The sequence below is a fragment of the Ranitomeya variabilis genome, chromosome 8 (assembly GCF_051348905.1).
Source record: "Ranitomeya variabilis isolate aRanVar5 chromosome 8, aRanVar5.hap1, whole genome shotgun sequence".
In the NCBI taxonomy this organism is placed as follows: domain Eukaryota; kingdom Metazoa; phylum Chordata; class Amphibia; order Anura; family Dendrobatidae; genus Ranitomeya; species Ranitomeya variabilis.
In genome coordinates, this window is record NC_135239.1 from 64,063,612 (window position 1) to 64,084,252 (window position 20,641).

Consider the following 20,641-nt stretch of genomic DNA (forward strand, 5'->3'; position numbering starts at 1 on the left):
ATACATAAAAAGCTCATTGATTAGGATATGAGTTCCCCTATTGGGATATGCCACATTGAGTCACAATTGTGATGGGCATTTGGTGCAGGGACATCTAACTCTAACTACCACCCTCGGATCCTTCAGACGGAACCTGAAAACCCATCTCTTCAAGAAAGCCTACAGCCTGCAATAACCATTCTGCTGCCTCGCCATTGCCAGAGCTGCTGCACCTCCGACCTTCTGTCTCTTCCCCACTATCCCATAGAATGTAAGTCCGCAAGGACAGGGTCCTCTCCCCTCTGTACCAGTCTGTCACTGTAAACTTGATTACTGTAAACGATATCTATAACTCTGTACGTAACCCCTTCTCATGTACAGCACCATGGAATTAATGGTGCTATATAAATAAATAATAATAATGATGCTGTAGGTGCAGACAATATATTATAACAATATGGTGGTATTTTGAGGTTTGTGGGGATACATAGGGGGTGTGGCGCCTCAGGTACATATATATTTTTAGGTTGTAATCTACACACACTTGGTTATTCCTACTTTAACATTTCTAATAAAGATTTACAATAAATTTTACTTGGACTAGTGCATCGTTATTCCCTAGTGGAATTGAGTTGTTGGATTATGGATGTGTCCGCTTTGACAAAGTGTCCACATGGGGATTTATGACCTAATTTATATATGTTAATACTTTGTAATCTCCCTGAATATGTGGTGGTGTTGGTTTCTTTGTTAGGTAGTAGGTAGTCCCGGCATGTGTTGCAGCTGTTGAACAGCCAGGAGACATGCAGCCGCGGGGACTGGAACATGCTATTCGAGTATGCTGAAGACCCTCGGTTAACCCCTTAGGCTACTTTCACACTAGCGTCGGCCCGACATACGTTGTGAAATAAATGCACAACGGGGGCAGCGGATGCAGTTTTTCAACGCATCCGCTGCCCCATTGTAAGGTCCGGGGAGGAGGGGGCGGAGTTTCGCCCACGCATGCGTGATCGAAAATGGCAGACACTACGCACAAAAAAACGTTACATGGAACTTTTTTTGTGCCGACGGTCCGTCGCTAATGCAAGTGTATGGAAAAAAAAAAACGCATCCTGTGGGCAACTTTGCAGGATGCGGTTTTTCTCGCTAGTGTGAAAGTAGCCTTATCCGCGCATGTTCACTCAGCACTATTCATCAATACCAGATGGACCCTCACATACCAGGAGAGCTGGATGAAAAAGGAAGACTGCACAGAGACAGAAAAGCAGTGACAGCCTGTGATTGACTGTAGGGGTCAGGTGACTTCAGCAGCACATCATCGGATGTTTTATGAAGACAAGTTGCACAAACTGGGGGCTGGGGGGACGGATGAGGGGGGACATCACCTTTCTAGCAGGCTGCCGGTGCCTCCGCCGGACAGACCCTGGGGCGACACAAGGTGGTATGGCCGCAGGTTGTGGGGGATCCTCTACACTTAGAAGCCCCCCTGGTGACACAGCGCCTCATAGGACCTGATCCGGTCACTGGCACTTACCTGGTGGGAGCAGGTGATGGGGCTGATCGTGGACTCCCGGTGCACGCCCTGTTACACTGTAGCTCTGTGTAGACCAGTCAATAGGAGGCCATTACACAGCACATCGTGGGTGACCCCGGCCCAGCGCCACTCACGGTCCAGGCATCATATAACCCCGGCAGCGGCCTCTCCTCTCGGTGTTCTCGCCGGTCCACGTAGCTAAAGCAAGACACAGCCGCTTCCTAACCGGAGTCTCCAGTCTTCCTTTACGGCCGGAAGAGGTCCGCCGCCTCTCTCTTCCCCCGGCCGCGGCTGTCACTGGAAGCAACGTCTGTACGGACTCATTCCTCGCTCAGAAAGAGGCTTGAAACGCACTTCCGGCGGAGCAGCGGTCTCCATGACGACGCGTCTGCAGTGCTTGTACTGAGGTGGAGATCAGGTGAGAAGATGGGGGAGCGGAGAGCGCGTCCGGGGGATGTGGGGGCGGGTGTGAGATGGTTACACGGAAGCACAAGGCCAGTGCTGCCATAATACCCGGGGGCCAGTCACATCCCTGCCGCCATAATGTCCAGGCGCCAACCTGAGGGCCAGTCACATCCCTGCCGCCATAATGCCCAGGCGCCAACCCGAGGGCCAGTCACATCCCTGCGCCATAATACACAGGCGCCAACCCGAGGGCCAGTCACATCCCTGCCGCCATAATGCCCAGGCGCCAACCTGAGGGCCAGTCACATCCCTGCTGCCATAATACACAGGCGCCAACCCGAGTGCCAGTCACATCCCTGCCGCCATAATGTCCAGGCGCCAACCTGAGGGCCAGTCACATCCCTGCCGCCATAATACACAGGCGCCAACCCGAGTGCCAGTCACATCCCTGCCGCCATAGTGCCCAGGCGCCAACCCGAGGGCCAGTCACATCCCTGCCGCCATAATACACAGGCGCCAACCCGAGTGCCAGTCACATCCCTGCCGCCATAATACACAGGCGCCAACCCGAGTGCCAGTCACATCCCTGCCGCCATAATACACAGGCGCCAACCCGAGTGCCAGTCACATCCCTGCCGCCATAATACACAGGCGCCAACCCGAGTGCCAGTCACATCCCTGCCGCCATAGTGCCCAGGCGCCAACCCGAGGGCCAGTCACATCCCTGCCGCCATAATACACAGGCGCCAACCCGAGTGCCAGTCACATCCCTGCCGCCATAATACACAGGCGCCAACCCGAGTGCCAGTCACATCCCTGCCGCCATAATACACAGGCGCCAACCCGAGTGCCAGTCACATCCCTGCCGCCATAATACACAGGCGCCAACCCGAGTGCCAGTCACATCCCTGCCGCCAAAATACACAAGCGCCAACCCAAGGGCCAGTCACATCCCTGCCGCCATAATGCACAGGCGCCAATCCAAGTGCCAGTCACATCCCTGCCGCCATAATACACAGGCGCCAACCCGAGTGCCAGTCACATCCCTGCCGCCATAATACACAGGCGCCAACCCGAGTGCCAGTCACATCCCTGCCGCCAAAATACACAAGCGCCAACCCGAGGGCCAGTCACATCCCTGCTGCCATAATGCACAGGCGCCAATCCAAGTGCCAGTCACATCCCTGCCGCCATAATACACAGGCGCTAACCCGAGGGCCAGTCACATCCCTGCCGCCATAGTGCCCAGGCGCCAACCCAAGGGCCAGTCACATCCCTGCGCCATAATACACAGGCGCCAACCCGAGGGCCAGTCACATCCCTGCCGCCATAGTGCCCAGGCGCCAACCCGAGGGCCAGTCACATCCCTGCTGCCATAATACACAGGCGCCAACCCAAGGGCCAGTCACATCCCTGCCGCCATAGTGCCCAGGTGCCAACCTGAGGGCCAGGCACATCCCTGCCGCCATAATACACAGGTACCAACCCGAGTGCCAGTCACATCCCTGCCGCCATAGTGCTCAGGTACCAACCTGAGTGCCAGTCACATCCCTGCCGCCATAGTGCCCAGGTGCCAACCCAAGGGCCGGTCACATCCATGCCGCCATAGTGCCCAGGTGCCAACCCGATGGGCAGTCACATCCCTGCCGCCATAGTGCCCAGGTGCCAACCCAAGGGCCAGTCACATCCCTGCCGCCATAATGCCCAGGTGCCAACCCAAGGGCCAGTCACATCGCTGCAGCAATGCATGTCAGGTGCAATGCTCCATACTGTTAGCTCTGTGCCAGGAGTAGCGTCCCATAGCTACTACATGCAGCGCCTCCATAACTACCACACGCAGCGCCTCCATAACTACCACATGCAGCGCCTCCATAACTACCACACGCAGCGCCTCCATAACTACCACACGCAGCGCCTCTATAACTACCATACGCAGCGCCTCAATAAGTACCACACTCCATAAGTACCACACGCAGCGCCTCCATAACTACCACATGCAGCGCCTCCATAAGTATCACATGCAGCGCCTCCATAACTACCACATACAGCGCCTCAATATCTACCACACGCAGCGCCTCCATTACTACCACACACAGCGCCTCCATAACTACCACATGCAGCGCCTCCATAAGTATCACATGCAGCGCCTCCATAACTACCACACACAGCGCCTCAATATCTACCACATGCAGCGCCTCCATTACTACCACACACAGCGCCTCCATAACTACCACATGCAGCACCTCCATAACTACCACATGCAGCGCCTCCATAACTACCACACGCAGCGCCTCCATAACTACCACACGCAGTGCCTCCATAACTACCACACAGCGCCCCAATAACTACCACACGCAGGGCCTCAATAACTACCACACAGCTCCTCCATAACTACCACACGCAGGGCCTCCTTAACTACCACACACAGCGCCTCAATAACTACCACACACAGCGCCTCAATAACTACCACACACAGCGCCTCAATAACTGCCACACGCAGCGCCTCCATAACTACCACACGCAGCGCCTCCATAACTACCACACACAGCGCCTCCATAACTACCACACGCAGCGCCTCCATAACTACCACACGCAGCGCCTCCATAACTACCACACGCAGCGCCTCCATAACTACCACACACAGCGCCTCCATAACTACCACATGCAGCGCCTCCATAACTACCACACGCAGCGCCTCCATAACTACCACACACAGCGCCTCCATAACTACCACACGCAGCGCCTCAATAACTACCACACAGCTCCTCCATAACTACCACACGCAGCGCCTCCTTAACTACCACACACAGCGCCTCCTTAACTACCACACACAGCGCCTCAATAACTACCACACACAGCGCCTCCATAACTACCACACGCAGCGCCTCCATAACTACCACACGCAGTGCCTCCATAACTACCACACAGCGCCCCAATAACTACCACACGCAGGGCCTCAATAACTACCACACAGCTCCTCCATAACTACCACACGCAGGGCCTCCTTAACTACCACACACAGCGCCTCAATAACTACCACACACAGCGCCTCAATAACTACCACACACAGCGCCTCAATAACTGCCACACGCAGCGCCTCCATAACTACCACACGCAGCGCCTCCATAACTACCACACACAGCGCCTCCATAACTACCACACGCAGCGCCTCCATAACTACCACACGCAGCGCCTCCATAACTACCACACGCAGCGCCTCCATAACTACCACACACAGCGCCTCCATAACTACCACATGCAGCGCCTCCATAACTACCACACGCAGCGCCTCCATAACTACCACACACAGCGCCTCCATAACTACCACACGCAGCGCCTCAATAACTACCACACAGCTCCTCCATAACTACCACACGCAGCGCCTCCTTAACTACCACACACAGCGCCTCCTTAACTACCACACACAGCGCCTCAATAACTACCACACAGCTCCTCCATAACTACCACACACAGGACCTCAATAACTACCACACACAGCGCCCCAATAACTACCACACGCAGTGCCTCCATAACTACCACACAGCTCCTCCATAACTACCACACGCAGCGCCTCAATAACTACCACACGCGGGGCCTCAATAACTACCACACAGCTCCTCCATAACTACCACACACAGGACCTCAATAACTACCACACACAGCGCCCCAATAACTACCACACGCAGTGCCTCCATAACTACCACACAGCTCCTCCATAACTACCACACGCAGCGCCTCAATAACTACCACACGCGGGGCCTCCATAACTACCACACAGCTCCTCCATAACTACCACACGCAGGGCCTCAATAACTACCACACGCAGTGCCTCCATAACTACCACACAGCTCCTCCTTAACTACCACACACAGCGCCCCAATAACTACCACACGCAGTGCCTCCATAACTACCACACAGCTCCTCCATAACTACCACACGCAGGGCCTCAATAACTACCACACAGCTCCTCCATAACTACCACACACAGGGCCTCCTTAACTACCACACACAGCGCCTCAATAACTACCACACACAGCGCCTCAATAACTACCACGCAGCTCCTCCATAACTACCACACACAGGACCTCAATAACTACCACACACAGCGCCCCAATAACTACCACACGCAGTGCCTCCATAACTACCACACAGCTCCTCCATAACTACCACACGCAGGGCCTCAATAACTACCACACACGGGGCCTCAATAACTACCACACAGCTCCTCCATAACTACCACACGCAGGGCCTCAATAACTACCACACACAGCGCCTCAATAACTACCACACAGCGCCCCAATAACTACCACACGCAGCGCCTCCATAACTACCACACGCAGGGCCTCCATAACTACCACACGCAGGGCCTCAATAACTACCACACACAGGACCTCAATAACTACCACACAGCTCTTCCATAACTACCACACACAGCGCCCCAATAACTACCACACGCAGTACCTCCATAACTACCACACACAGGACCTCAATAACTACCACACAGCTCCTCCATAACTACCACACGCAGGGCCTCCATAACTACCACACGCAGGGCCTCCATAACTACCACACGCAGTGCCTCCATAACTACCACATGCAGGGCCTCCATAACTACCACACGCAGGGCCTCAATAACTACCACACACAGGACCTCAATAACTACCACACAGCTCCTCCATAACTACCACACACAGCGCCCCAATAACTACCACACGCAGTACCTCCATAACTACCACACACAGGACCTCAATAACTACCACACAGCTCCTCCATAACTACCACACGCAGGGCCTCCATAACTACCACACGCAGGGCCTCCATAACTACCACACGCAGCGCCTCCATAACTACCACACGCAGGGCCTCAATAACTACCACACGCAGCGCCTCCATAACTACCACACAGCGCCCCAATAACTACCACACGCAGCGCCTCCATAACTACCACACGCAGGGCCTCAATAACTACCACACACAGGACCTCAATAACTACCACACAGCTCCTCCATAACTACCACACACAGCGCCCCAATAACTACCACACGCAGTACCTCCATAACTACCACACACAGGACCTCAATAACTACCACACAGCTCCTCCATAACTACCACACGCAGGGCTTCCATAACTACCACACGCAGGGCCTCCATAACTACCACACGCAGTGCCTCCATAACTACCACATGCAGGGCCTCCATAACTACCACACGCAGGGCCTCAATAACTACCACACACAGGACCTCAATAACTACCACACAGCTCCTCCATAACTACCACACACAGCGCCCCAATAACTACCACAGGCAGTACCTCCATAACTACCACACACAGGACCTCAATAACTACCACACAGCTCCTCCATAACTACCACACGCAGGGCCTCCATAACTACCACACGCAGGGCCTCCATAACTACCACACGCAGCTCCTCCATAACTACCACACGCAGGGCCTCAATAACTACCACACGCAGCGCCTCCATAACTACCACACAGCGCCCCAATAACTACCACACGCAGCGCCTGCATAACTACCACACGCAGGGCCTCAATAACTACCACACAGCGCCTCCATAACTACCACACGCAGGGCCTCCATAACTACCACACGCAGCGCCTCCATAACTACCACACACAGGACCTCAATAACTACCACACAGCTCCTCCATAACTACCACACACAGCGCCCCAATAACTACCACACGCAGTACCTCCATAACTACCACACACAGGACCTCAATAACTACCACACAGCTCCTCCATAACTACCACACACAGCGCCCCAATAACTACCACACGCAGTACCTCCATAACTACCACACACAGGACCTCAATAACTACCACACAGCTCCTCCATAACTACCACACGCAGGGCCTCCATAACTACCACACGCAGGGCCTCCATAACTACCACACGCAGCGCCTCCATAACTACCACACGCAGGGCCTCAATAACTACCACACGCAGCGCCTCCATAACTACCACACAGCGCCCCAATAACTACCACACGCAGCGCCTCCATAACTACCACACGCAGGGCCTCAATAACTACCACACACAGGACCTCAATAACTACCACACAGCTCCTCCATAACTACCACACACAGCGCCCCAATAACTACCACACGCAGTACCTCCATAACTACCACACACAGGACCTCAATAACTACCACACAGCTCCTCCATAACTACCACACGCAGGGCCTCCATAACTACCACACGCAGGGCCTCCATAACTACCACACGCAGTGCCTCCATAACTACCACATGCAGGGCCTCCATAACTACCACACGCAGGGCCTCAATAACTACCACACACAGGACCTCAATAACTACCACACAGCTCCTCCATAACTACCACACACAGCGCCCCAATAACTACCACAGGCAGTACCTCCATAACTACCACACACAGGACCTCAATAACTACCACACAGCTCCTCCATAACTACCACACGCAGGGCCTCCATAACTACCACACGCAGGGCCTCCATAACTACCACACGCAGCGCCTCCATAACTACCACACGCAGGGCCTCAATAACTACCACACGCAGGGCCTCAATAACTACCACACAGCGCCCCAATAACTACCACACGCAGCGCCTCCATAACTACCACACGCAGGGCCTCCATAACTACCACACGCAGCGCCTCCATAACTACCACACGCAGGGCCTCAATAACTACCACACAGGGCCTCCATAACTACCACACGCAGGGCCTCAATAACTACCACACGCAGGGCCTCCATAACTACCACACGCAGCGCCTCCATAACTACCACACAGCGCCTCCATAACTACCACACGCAGGGCCTCCATAACTACCACACGCAGGGCCTCAATAACTACCACACAGGTCCTCCATAACTACCACACGCAGGGCCTCCATAACTACCACACGCAGCGCCTCCATAACTACCACACACACAGGGCCTCAATAACTACCACACAGCGCCTCCATAACTACCACACGCAGCGCCTCCATAAGTGTTGCATACAATGCTCCCGTCATTGTCAGGCATACTGTGTCACATTCATTGCCCTGTGATTGTCAGGTGTCGTTGCCCCTGAAGTGCCAGCTGTTGTGCCATTATCTGATGCAGTGACTCCATAAGTGTCAGTGATCCCCAGGATACATGGCCCCTATAAGTGAGTGGAGCCGTGCCTCTAAGACCACCTTCACACATCATCTTAACATCGTACACATGTTGTCCATACGGTGACAGGAGTGCAGGGACCCATCACCACCGATGCAGGGACCAGCGACCAGTACAGGACAAGTATTAGCAGCGGCCTCCATGTTCCGATCTGTGAGTCATGACGATTCATCGTGTTGGAGGTTGTAAGTTCTTATTTCACTATTCAGGGTAATGTGAAGAACAGAGGATGGAAGTCTCCGGTCCCCCTGATAACCCGGTGCTGCGCTGTGCTCTAGAAGGAAATGTGCCCGCTCTACAGTCCATTTTTGAAGATTCAGCTGATGACCACCATGAACAATGTAACACATTTCTTGTAGAAGAAGATCTCCTTGGGAGGAACCCGCTGTTCTTAGCCTGTGTACTGGGACGCACCGAAGTCGTCAGAGCATTGGCCAAGTATGGAGCCAACGTCAACCAAAAAACAGCTCGAGGTAGTGTGTGTGTATGTGCGGAGCGTGTATTCTGTACATTGCTTGTATTGCTCCTCCATACAATGGACATGCAGTGTAGCAATTGTCCTTTCTCCACTGCAAATATGGAGCACAGAGACCCCTAGTCCTGAGGGTCATAGGGGGTCCAAACTGTTGAGTCACCACCTATAAATCAATTTTCTCATATCCAATCAGCTAGTGGCACTACCTAGGTGATCGGTCTTTTATGCTGTCAAGAAAACATTATTATCAGCAGCACATCGTCCTGTGTAGTCGGGGAATGAGCTGATAATCACATGAGATGTATGAGAAGGATCACATTAGCGGTCCTAAAGTCCCCATCATTGTCAGGCTTGGTAAACAGTCCGGTAACAAGCGACAGGAAATAGTCGATCGACGCTCGTTAACATGTATTGATGGCCCTCAGTCAGCACGTCTAATTGCATCATTAGTGTATATAACATTAGCGCAAAAGTCAAATCTATCCCGAAGTATGATTCCAAATTCATTGCTGCCCTCTAGTGGTTCTGTTGTAGATATGCAAATAATAATAAAAAAAAAAGTAATAAAAAACCCATACTAAGTACTGTCATAATTTATTTCTGCTTAAGAATTGTAACACTAATGAAGCAATGGAAATGCACAAATTTAATAAAAATAAACCATTTTAAAATGATTATTGATTAATAATGGTCATACTTGCATAACAATTATCTTTTTTAAAACATAATGTGAAACATTTATATTGGAAGATGTCAGCGTGTGTCCAATATTGTATGTTTTCAATATCCATCATCAGAGATGTAATGATTGTAAGGATGGGGATCATTAGTCAAAAATATAAAAAATGCAGGTCAAGGTCACATTGGATTACAGAAGCTGCAGACACATGCAACAGGAAGGGCATGCTCCGAGTGTGTTACCTGTCCTGGCTTCAGTGCCGGGCTTTGTTTCCTTCCCTTATGGCCAGCTTCCTTGTGCTCGTCCACACCGGGTTACTGTGGTAACCTGGCAAACACCTCTGACATCATCTCCCAAGGCCTTTTTAGGCCGGTTCAGGGGGCCATCTGCTTGTCAGGAGTTGCTTCACCTTCCACTTAGCTCAGCTCTAGCCCAGTGTCTAATGATCTCATGATGCCCCTAACTTCCATTTAACTTCCAGTATTTATTTCCAAGCCCAGTCCTGCTTATCTAGGTGTAGTCTACAGCTATCATTCTGCAATAATGATTCAGATTACCAACTTCTTTTAATTTTTTCTCGGTGCTGTTCATAACTTAGTCTCTGCAAGCAAGTAACGAGTCGGCCTATTCATCAGTGCTTTCCTGTGATTATCAGTTTCCTTGCTGCAATTCCTTGACTGTATACAGCATATTTCTAACATTAATCATCTATTTGCTGCAAGTTTCTTATTGTATATACAGTATCTCTGCTATTGACCATTTGTCTGCTGCAACTCCTGTTTTGTCTATTCATCTAATGTGCCAATCTGTATCCACACAGTTGACTCTGCTTCATGTGACATTTTCTACTCTGCTCTGTTTTTATGTCCTCTTGTCTTCCTGATCCTCACGAATACATGGGACTGACCTTCAAAGCCCATGGCCTTCCATCTCTGCTGCTCACCCTGACCTGCTGCTTAGGGAATCCACCTCTCAAGGTGGGCACATAACAAGATGTAACTCTGCGCTGTGTCTGGAATTTCAGCGTCTGTATTCTTTCTATGGCTAGTTTCCTAGTAAACTCCGCTATCTGCCCACTTCCCTAGTAGTCACTGCAGCTTTCCCCTGTAGATACTGCAGTTCTCTTTTCCCCCAGTAGTCACAGCAGCCTTTATCTAATTCTTCAATTGTTGAATCATCCCCTTACCTACTTTCCAAATAGTCGCTCTAGCCTTTCATGTTAACTAAGTGATCACAGCAGTCGCTTGCCCAGTAGACCCACCTCATTTACCCAGAAGTCATAGGACTTATTTCACCAGTAATCTAAGTAGCGCTTTACCTTCTTCCTCAGTAATATAAGTATCCTGTCTTCTATTTAGAAAAACAGTTCCTAACACTCTCATCGGAATTCTCCACAGCCCCCCAGTACTCACAGCATGGCACTTCACACTTGACCCCTTTTCCTATTACAAAAACCTAAAGAGATGAACTGGAATATAAGTTGGTGTGCATGCGTCGTGTAAGCACATGTTCACATTGGCCACTAAACAGAAAAAACTAAGATAAAAACAGTATGAGCAAATACCCTGCAATATATAAATAGCAATAGTGCCTGAAAATAACATTGGGTACTTTGTTTTTATTAAAATTACATTAACTATGTAAAGGCCATCCCACCACGTCAAGGTGACCCTATTCAGGGCGGTCTTAATCTATAGTGTTGCAACCTTGCCATATGTGAATAAGGCCCGAGGAGGACCAATTCATCTCTTTTTATTTTTCTGTTTCAGGTTTCTGCACTCAGTGCAGGTAAAGGTACCTTCACACTGAGCGACTTTACAACGAGAACGACAGCGATCCGTGACGTTGCAGCGTCCTGGATAGCGATCTCGTTGAGTTTGACACGCAGCAGCGATCTGGATCCCGCTGTGATATCTCTGGTCGGAGCTAGAAGTCCAGAACTTTATTTGGTTGTCAGATCGGTGTGTATCGTTGTGTTTGACAGCAAAAGCAACGATGCCAGCAATGTTTTACAATGGTAACCAGGGTAAACATCGGGTTACTAAGCGCAAGGGCCGCGCTTAGTAACCCGATATTTACCCTGGTTACCATTGTAAAAGTAAAAAAAAACCAGTACATACTCACCCTCTGATGTCTGTCACGTCCCCCGGCGTCCACAGGGTTAAACTGCTTTCAGCAGGAGCGCTGCTAAATGCACGCGCTGCTGCCGAGAGCTTCCCTGCACTGACTGTCAGTGCCGGCCATAAATCAGAGCACAGCGGTGACATCACCGCTGTTACTGCCGGGTGCCGGCGCTGACACATTCAGTGCAGGGAAGCTCTCGGCAGCAGCGCGTGCATTAGCAAGCGCTCCTGCCGAAAGCAGTTTAACCCTGTGGACGCCGGCGGGGGACTTGACAGACATCAGAAGGTGAGTATGTAGTGTTTTTTTTTTACTTTTACAATGGTAACCAGGGTAAATATCGGGTTACTAAGCGCGGCCCTGCGCTTAGTAACCCGATGTTTACCCTGGTTACCCGGGTGCTGCAGGGGGACTTCGGCATCGTTGAAGACAGTTTCAACGATGCCGAAGTCGTTCCCCTGATCGTTGGTCGCTGGAGAGAGCTGTCTGTGTGACAGCTCCCCAGCGACCTAAACAGCGACACTGCAGCGATCGGCTCGTTGTCTATATCGCTGCAGCGTCGCTGAGTGTGACGGTACCTTAAGGGTTCGGCCTCCCTTTTGTTTGATCTGGACTTAATGTGGCTCCCCATGGCTGCAGGTCTCCGTCCTTCTTCACATTTACGTCATTTGACATATGGTAAGGTTTTAATACTAGAGGTTAGGACCGTCCCAAATAGGGTCACCTTGACATGGTTTAATGACTTTTACATTGTTTTTTTTTAATCAAAATTATGTTAACTAAGTACCCTATGTTCAAACTAGTAATTTTATTTATAACAAATGAGATAAAAACTCATCACATACAACAACTTACAATTTCATAATGCAAGGAATACCTCCAATCCAATAACTGGTTTCATGTGCAGTACAGATGTTTAAACAATAACAACCCTGTAGTAAATAGTAAGGTAAGTCAATAAATAACTTGTTCCTTAGTTATTGTTGAACCCTGTTGACAGGTATTAAGTCTAATGAATTGCCTAAGAGAAACAACCTATAATGCTAAAGTGCTAATGTGCATAAGTCTATTTAAATCAGTTTCCAGCCAATCATAGTCTCGTAATTACTCAGTGTACCTAGACGCCTGCCATGTATAGTACGCAACTGTGGAAGCTGTGCCCACAACGTCATCTTTCCTTACTTCCGCAGTTGCGCATTACACATGGCGGGCGTCTAGGTATGCCGAGTGATTATGAGACAGCTAGGCCTTCCCGGAGCGTTTCGGTTGCCAGGCAACGCGCTATGCCTACAACGTCATCTTTCCTTTGTGCACGTCTTTTGTTTTTGCGCCAAACTAATAATTGTAATTTCTTCCTCTGTGATTGTGTGTTTGCAGGCAGGTCTTGTGATTAGTTCAGGCCCCAGAGTCTGTCTATGGAGTCCGCATTGTACCTGTGTTATATCATGAATCCATGGGATTACGTGCTGGATATTATCATCAGACTTGCATCTTCTACAGTTTATCTCCACCCGAATGATAAAACTCTGTGTGCTCAGAAATGTTCCTTAATGACTTAATGGGAATCTGTCAGCAGGTTTTTTCCACCTAATCTGAAAGTAGTATAATGATTCCAGCAATGTGTCACTTATTGGGCTGCTTGCTGTAGTTTTGATAATATCACTTATTAAAGGGATTGTTCACTACTTGTACAACCCAGATGTCTGCCCCCAGTAAGACAGTAACACTTATACTCCCCTCCGGTGCCGGCAGCGTTCTGGTGGTGTTAGCACTGGCTCTCCCGGTGATCCCATAACATTGTACGTCATGCGATCCCTGCTGCCAGTTGGAGGACGCTTCACGCTCACCACCTTCTGACATATTTATCCGGTGGAAGTGAGAGAACAACACAGATTGAGAAGGGGTTGTCATAGTGGTGGACGATCCCTTTAAAAAGTTGCACATTGCTTGCTAAAGCTCTGTAAAGAGTGAAGCGTGCTTTTATGCAGTTTTCTGTCCAGCTCTGCCCCTCCGGTTTTGATTGAGAACCCCTTTGGCCCCTATAAGAAGAGACCATCAATGTTATAGTCCTGAAGAGAGTTTTTATGGCTTATGCTGAGAACAGTCCATCAATGTCTGATTGGTGAGGGTCTGACCCTAGGGACCACCAGTCTTCAGGATCCGTGATATTTATTTTTTTATCATAAGCATCAGTGCTTCCATACCTACCACTGTATCTGGTACAACAACTCTTTTATGGCCAGAACTTTTGGTTGTTACTTTTTTCTGCTTCCACTTTGTTTTGGTGTATTTTTTTAACTTTTATTTCAAAACTAGCTGTTTCCAGCCAGCTAACGATCGGCACGCTCATTGCTATCTAATTAACGCTGCTGGTGATTAACCTAAAGTAAATAATGACAACATTCAATAGCGCTTACGCAGGTGGTAAATTAACTTAAAATGAAGTTAATAACAATAATAATCATTAAAAATCAGAATAATACTAATAATACATTTTATTCACAGTGTAAAATCAAAAACAAACTGGATTCAGTAAGATGTGCGTTTTTTTATTCATTCCAGCATCTAAACAAATTTCATAACGAAATGTAAATTGGTGGTTGGCGGGATTATATGTGGTAATAGGGTGGGGGGCGGGAATAAGTGTGGTGATGTGTTGGGGAGGCGTGATTATGTGTGGTAATGTGGGGGGGATTGTGTGTGGTAATGGGGTGGGGGGCGGGATTATGTGTGGTGATGTGGTGGGAGGGCGGGATTATGTGTGGTGATGTGGTGGGGGGCGGGATTATGTGTGGTAATGTGGTGGGGGGCGGGATTATGTGTGGTAATGTGGTGGGGGGCGGGATTATGTGTGGTAATGTGGTGGGGGGCGGGATTATGTGTGGTGATGTGGTGGGAGGGCGGGATTATGTGTGGTAATGTGGTGGGGGGCGGGATTATGTGTGGTAATGTGGTGGGGGGCGGGATTATGTGTGGTGATGTGGGGGGCGGGATTATGTGTGGTGATGTGGTGGGAGGGCGGGATTATGTGGTAATGGGGTGGGGGGGATTGTGTGTGGTAATGGGGTGGGGGGCGGGATTATGTGTGGTGATGTGGTGGGAGGGCGGGATTGTTTGTGGTAATGTGGTGGGGGGGCAGTATTGTGTGTGGTAATGTGGTGGGGGGGCGGTATTGTGTGTGGTAATGTGGTGGGGGGCGGGATAGTGTGTGGTAGTGTGGTGGGGGGCGGGATTATGTGTGGTAATGGGTGGGGGGCGGGATTATGTGTGGTAATGGGGTGGGGGGCGGGATTATGTGTGGTAATGTGGTGGGGGGGCGGGATTTGTGGGGGGTGGGATTGTGTGTGGTGATCTGGTGAGGATTGTGTGTGGTAATGTGGGGGCGGGATTGTGTGTGGTAGTGTGGTGGGGGCGGGATTATGTGTGGTAATGGGGTGGGGGGCGGGATTATGTGTGGTAATGTGGTGGGGGCGGGATTGTGTGTGGTGATGTGGTGGGGGGGCGGGATTTGTGGGGGGTGGGATTGTGTGTGGTGATCTGGTGAGGATTGTGTGTGGTAGTGTGGTGGGGGGCGGGATTATGTGTGGTAATGGGGTGGGGGGCGGGATTATGTGTGGTAATGGGGTGGGGGGCGGGATTATGTGTGGTAATGGGGTGGGGGGCGGGATTATGTGTGGTAATGGGGTGGGGGGCGGGAATAAGTGTGGTGATGTGTTGGGGAGGCGTAATTATGTGTGGTAATGTGGGGGGGATTGTGTGTGGTAATGGGGTGGGGGGGATTGTGTGTGGTAATGGGGTGGGGGGCGGGATTATGTGTGGTGATGTGGTGGGAGGGCGGGATTATGTGTGGTGATGTGGTGGGGGGCGGGATTATGTGGTAATGTGGGGGGGATTGTGTGTGGTAATGGGGTGGGGGGGATTGTGTGTGGTAATGGGGTGGGGGGCGGGATTATGTATGGTGATGTGGTGGGGGCGGGATTATGTGTGGTGATGTGGTGGGGGGCGGGATTATGTGTGGTGATGTGGTGGGAGGGCGGGATTATGTGTGGTAATGGGGTGGGGGGATTGTGTGTGGTAATGGGGTGGGGGGCGGGATTATGTGTGGTGATGGGGTGGGGGGCGGGATTATGTGTGGTGATGTGGTGGGAGGGCGGGATTGTGTGGTAATGTGGGGGGCAGTATTGTGTGGTAATGTGGTGGGGGGGCGGTATTGTGTGTGGTAATGTGGTGGGGGGCGGGATAGTGTGTGGTAGTGTGGTGGGGGGCGGGATTATGTGTGGTAATGGGGTGGGGGGCGGGATTATGTGTGGTAATGGGGTGGGGGGCGGGATTATGTGTGGTAATGTGGTGGGGGGGCGGGATTTGTGGGGGGTGGGATTGTGTGTGGTGATTGTTATGACCCCAATGGCGAGGGTCTCAGAGGAACAAGTAAGTCTGCGACGTACAAAAATCCAGCTCATAGGGCAGTGGTAACTGGGTTGACCATATATCTACTCCTAACGCCAACACTAGCAGTAGCCGGGGAACATGCCTACGTTGGTCGCTAGATGTCTCGCGCCAGCCGGAGGACTAACTACCCCTAGAAGAGGAAAACAAAGACCTCTCTTGCCTCCAGAGAATAGACCCCAAAAGTATGATACAAGCCCCCCACAAATAATAACGGTGAGGTAAGAGGAAATGACAAACACAGAGATGAACTAGGTTTAGCAAAGAGAGGCCCGCTTACTAATAGCAGAATGTAGTAAGATAACTTATATGGTCAACGAAAACCCTAACAAAAATCCACACTGGAGATTCAAGAACCCCCGAACCGTCTAACGGCCCGGGGGGAGAACTCCAGCCTCCCTAGAGCTTCCAGCAAGGTTAGGATACAGATTATGTACAAGCTGGACAAAAATGCAAACAAAAACAAATAGCAAAAAGCAAGAAAGCAGACTTAGCTTAATTCAGCAGGAACCAGGATCAGTAGACAAGAGCACAACAGATTAGCTCTGATTACAACGTTGCCAGGCATTGAACTGAAGGTCCAGGGAGCTTATATAGCAACACCCCTGACCTAACGACCCAGGTGAGCATACAAGGGATGAATGACATACCCAGAGTCAAATCACTAGTAGCCACTAGAGGGAGCCAAAAGGTAAATTCACAACAGGTGATCTGGTGAGGATTGTGTGTGGTAATGTGGTGGGGGCGGGATTGTGTGTGGTAGTGGTGGGGGCGGGATTATGTGTGGTAGTGTGGTGGGGGTGGGATTATGTGTGGTAATGGGGTGGGGGGCGGGATTATGTGTGGTAATGTGGTGGGGGCGGGATTGTGTGTGGTGGTGGGGGGGCGGGATTTGTGGGGGGTGGGATTGTGTGGTGATCTGGTGAGGATTGTGTGTGGTAGTGTGGTGGGGGGCGGGATTATGTGTGGTAATGGGGTGGGGGGCGGGATTATGTGTGGTAATGGGGTGGGGGGCGGGATTATGTGTGGTAATGTGGTGGGGGGCGGAATTATGTGTGGTAATGTGGTGGGGGCGGGATTGTGTGTGGTGATGTGGTGGGGGGCAGTATTGTGTGTGGTAATGTGGTGGGGGCGGTTTTGTGTGATGATGTGGTGGGCGCGGGATTATGTGTGGTAATGTGGGGGGGCGGGATTGTGTGTGGTAATGTGGTGGGGGGGATTATGTGTGGTAATGTGGTGGGGGGCGGTATTGTGTGTGATGATGTGGTGGGGGCGGGATTTTGTGTGGTAATGTGGTGGGGGCGGGATTGTGTGTGGTAATGTGGTGGGGGCGGGATTATGTGTGGTAATGTGGTGGGGGGCGGAATTATGTGCGGTAATGTGGTGGGGGGCGGAATTATGTGTGGTGATGTGGTGGGGGGCGGGATTATGTGTGGTAATGTGGTGGGGGGGCGGGATTGTGTGTGGTGATGTGGTGGGGGGCGGGATTGTGTGTGGTAATGTGGTGGGGGCGGGATTGTGTGGTAATGTGGTGGGGGCGGGATTGTGTGGTAATGTGGTGGGGGGCGGGATTGTGTGTGGTAATGTGGTGGGGGGCGGGATTGTGTGTGGTGATGTGGTGGGGGGTGGGATTATCTGTCGTAATGTGGTGGGGGCGGGATTATCTGTGGAAATGTGGTGGGGGCGGGATTCTGTGTGGTAATGTGGTGAGGGGCGGGATTGTGTGGTAATGTGGTGGGGGGCGGGATTGTGTGTGGTGATGTGGTGGGGGGCGGGATTATGTGTGGTAATGTGGTGGGGGGGGCGGGATTGTGTGTGGTAATGTGGTGGGGGGCGGGATTGTGTGTGGTAATGTGGTGGGGGGCGGGATTGTGTGTGGTAATGTGGTGGGGGGCGGTATTGTGTGTGGTAACGTGGGGGGCGGGATTGTGTGTGGTAATGTGGTGGGGGGCGGGATTGTGTGTGGTAATGTGGGGGGCGGGATTGTGTGTGTGGTAATGTGGGGGGCGGGATTGTGTGTTGTAATGTGGTGGGGGGGCGGGATTGTGTGTGGTAATGGGGTGGGGGGTGGGATTGTGTGTGGTGATGTGGTGGGGGGCGGGATTGTGTGTGGTAATGTGGTGGGGGGCGGGATTGTGTGTGGTAATGTGGTGGGGGACGGGATTGTGTGTGGTAATGTGGTGGGGGCGGGATTGTGTGGTAATGTGGTGGGGGGGCGGGATTGTGTGTGGTAATGTGGGGGGGCGAGATTGTGTGTGGTGATGTGGTGGGGCGGGATTGTGTGTGGTAATGGGGTGGGGGGTGGGATTGTGTGTGGTGATGTGGTGGGGGGCGGGATTATCTGTCGTAATGTGGTGGGGGCGGGATTATCTGTGGTAATGTGGTGGGGGCGGGATTCTGTGTGGTAATGTGGTGAGGGGCGGGATTGTGTGGTAATGTGGTGGGGGGCGGGATTGTGTGTGGTGATGTGGTGGGGGCGGGATTATGTGTGGTAATGTGGTGGGAGGGCGGGATTGTGTGTGGTAATGTGGTGGGGGGCGGGATTGTGTGTGGTAATGTGGTGGGGGGCGGGATTGTGTGTGGTAATGTGGTGGGGGGCGGTATTGTGTGTGGTAACGTGGGGGGCGGGATTGTGTGTGGTAATGTGGTGGGGGGCGGGATTGTGTGTGGTAATGTGGTGGGGGGGCGGGATTGTGTGTGTGGTAATGTGGTGGGGGGCGGGATTGTGTGTTGTAATGTGGTGGGGGGGCGGGATTGTGTGTGGTAATGGGGTGGGGGGTGGGATTGTGTGTGGTGATGTGTTGGGGGGCGGGATTGTGTGTGGTAATGTGGTGAGGGGTGGGATTGTGTGGTAATGTGGTAGGGGACGGGATTGTGTGTGGTAATGTGGTGGGGGCGGGATTGTGTGGTAATGTGGTGGGGGGCGGGATTGTGTGTGGTAATGTGGTGGGGGGGCGGGATTATGTGTGGTAATGTGGCGGGGGGGCGGGATTGTGTGGTAATGTGGGGGGGCGAGATTGTGTGTGGTGATGTGGTGGGGGGGCGGGATTGTGTGGTAATGGGGTGGGGGGCGGTATTGTGTGTGGTAATGTGGGGGGCGGGATTGTGTGTGGTAATGTGTTGGGGGGCGGGATTGCGTGTGGTAATGTGGTGGGGGGCGAGATTGTGTGTGGTAATGTGGGGGGGCGGGATTGTGTGGTAATGTGGTGGGGGGTGGGATTGTGTGTGGTAATGTGGTGAGGGGTGGGATTGTGTGTGGTAATGTGGGGGGGCGAGATTGTGTGTGGTGATGTGGGGGGCGGGATTATGTGTGGTAATGTGGTGGGGGCGGGATTGTGTGTGGTATTGTGGTGGGGGGCGGGATTGTGTGTGGTAATGTGGTGGGGGGGCGGGATTATGTGTGGTAATGTGGCGGGGGGGCGGGATTGTGTGTGGTAATGTGGTGAGGGGTGGGATTGTGTGGTAATGTGGTAGGGGGCGGGATTGTGTGTGGTAATGTGAGGGGGCGAGATTGTGTGTGGTGATGTGGTGGGGGGGCGGGATTGTGTGTGGTAATGGGGTGGGGGGCGGTATTGTGTGTGGTAATGTGGGGGGCGGGATTGTGTGTGGTAATGTGTTGGGGGGCGGGATTGTGTGTGGTAATGTGGTGGGGGGCGAGATTGTGTGTGGTAATGTGGTGGGGGGGCGGGATTGTGTGTGGTAATGTGGTGGGGGGGACGGGATTGTGTGTGGTAATGTGGTGGGGGGGACGGGATTGTGTGTGGTAATGTGGTGGGGGGGCGGGATTGTGTGTGGTAATGTGGTGGGGGGGCGGGATTGTGTGTGGTAATGGGGTGGGG

General features: G+C 51.9%; 2 protein-coding genes across 4 annotated transcripts in view; one reads left to right on the forward strand and one right to left on the reverse strand.

Annotated features, from left to right (window-relative positions):
- Positions 1 to 1,805, reverse strand: part of KLHL20 (kelch like family member 20) — a 59,666-nt gene extending 57,861 nt beyond the window's left edge. Inside the window, exon 1 of the mRNA XM_077276023.1 lies at positions 1,514 to 1,805. The gene's annotated coding sequence lies outside the window, so the exon portion shown is untranslated. The remainder of the gene's footprint in view (positions 1 to 1,513) is intronic.
- The window catches only part of ANKRD45 (ankyrin repeat domain 45), a 35,976-nt gene continuing 17,128 nt past the window's right edge, over positions 1,794 to 20,641 (forward strand). For 2 of the 3 annotated variants that reach the window (XM_077276026.1, XM_077276024.1), the window contains exons 1-2: positions 1,794 to 1,931; positions 9,291 to 9,554. In XM_077276026.1, coding sequence (XP_077132141.1) covers positions 9,311 to 9,554 — 244 coding nt within the window. In that variant the 5' untranslated portion in view covers positions 1,794 to 1,931; positions 9,291 to 9,310. Of the gene's footprint in view, positions 1,932 to 9,182; positions 9,205 to 9,290; positions 9,555 to 20,641 lie in introns of those variants that run through there. The other variant, XM_077276025.1, reaches the window with a different exon arrangement.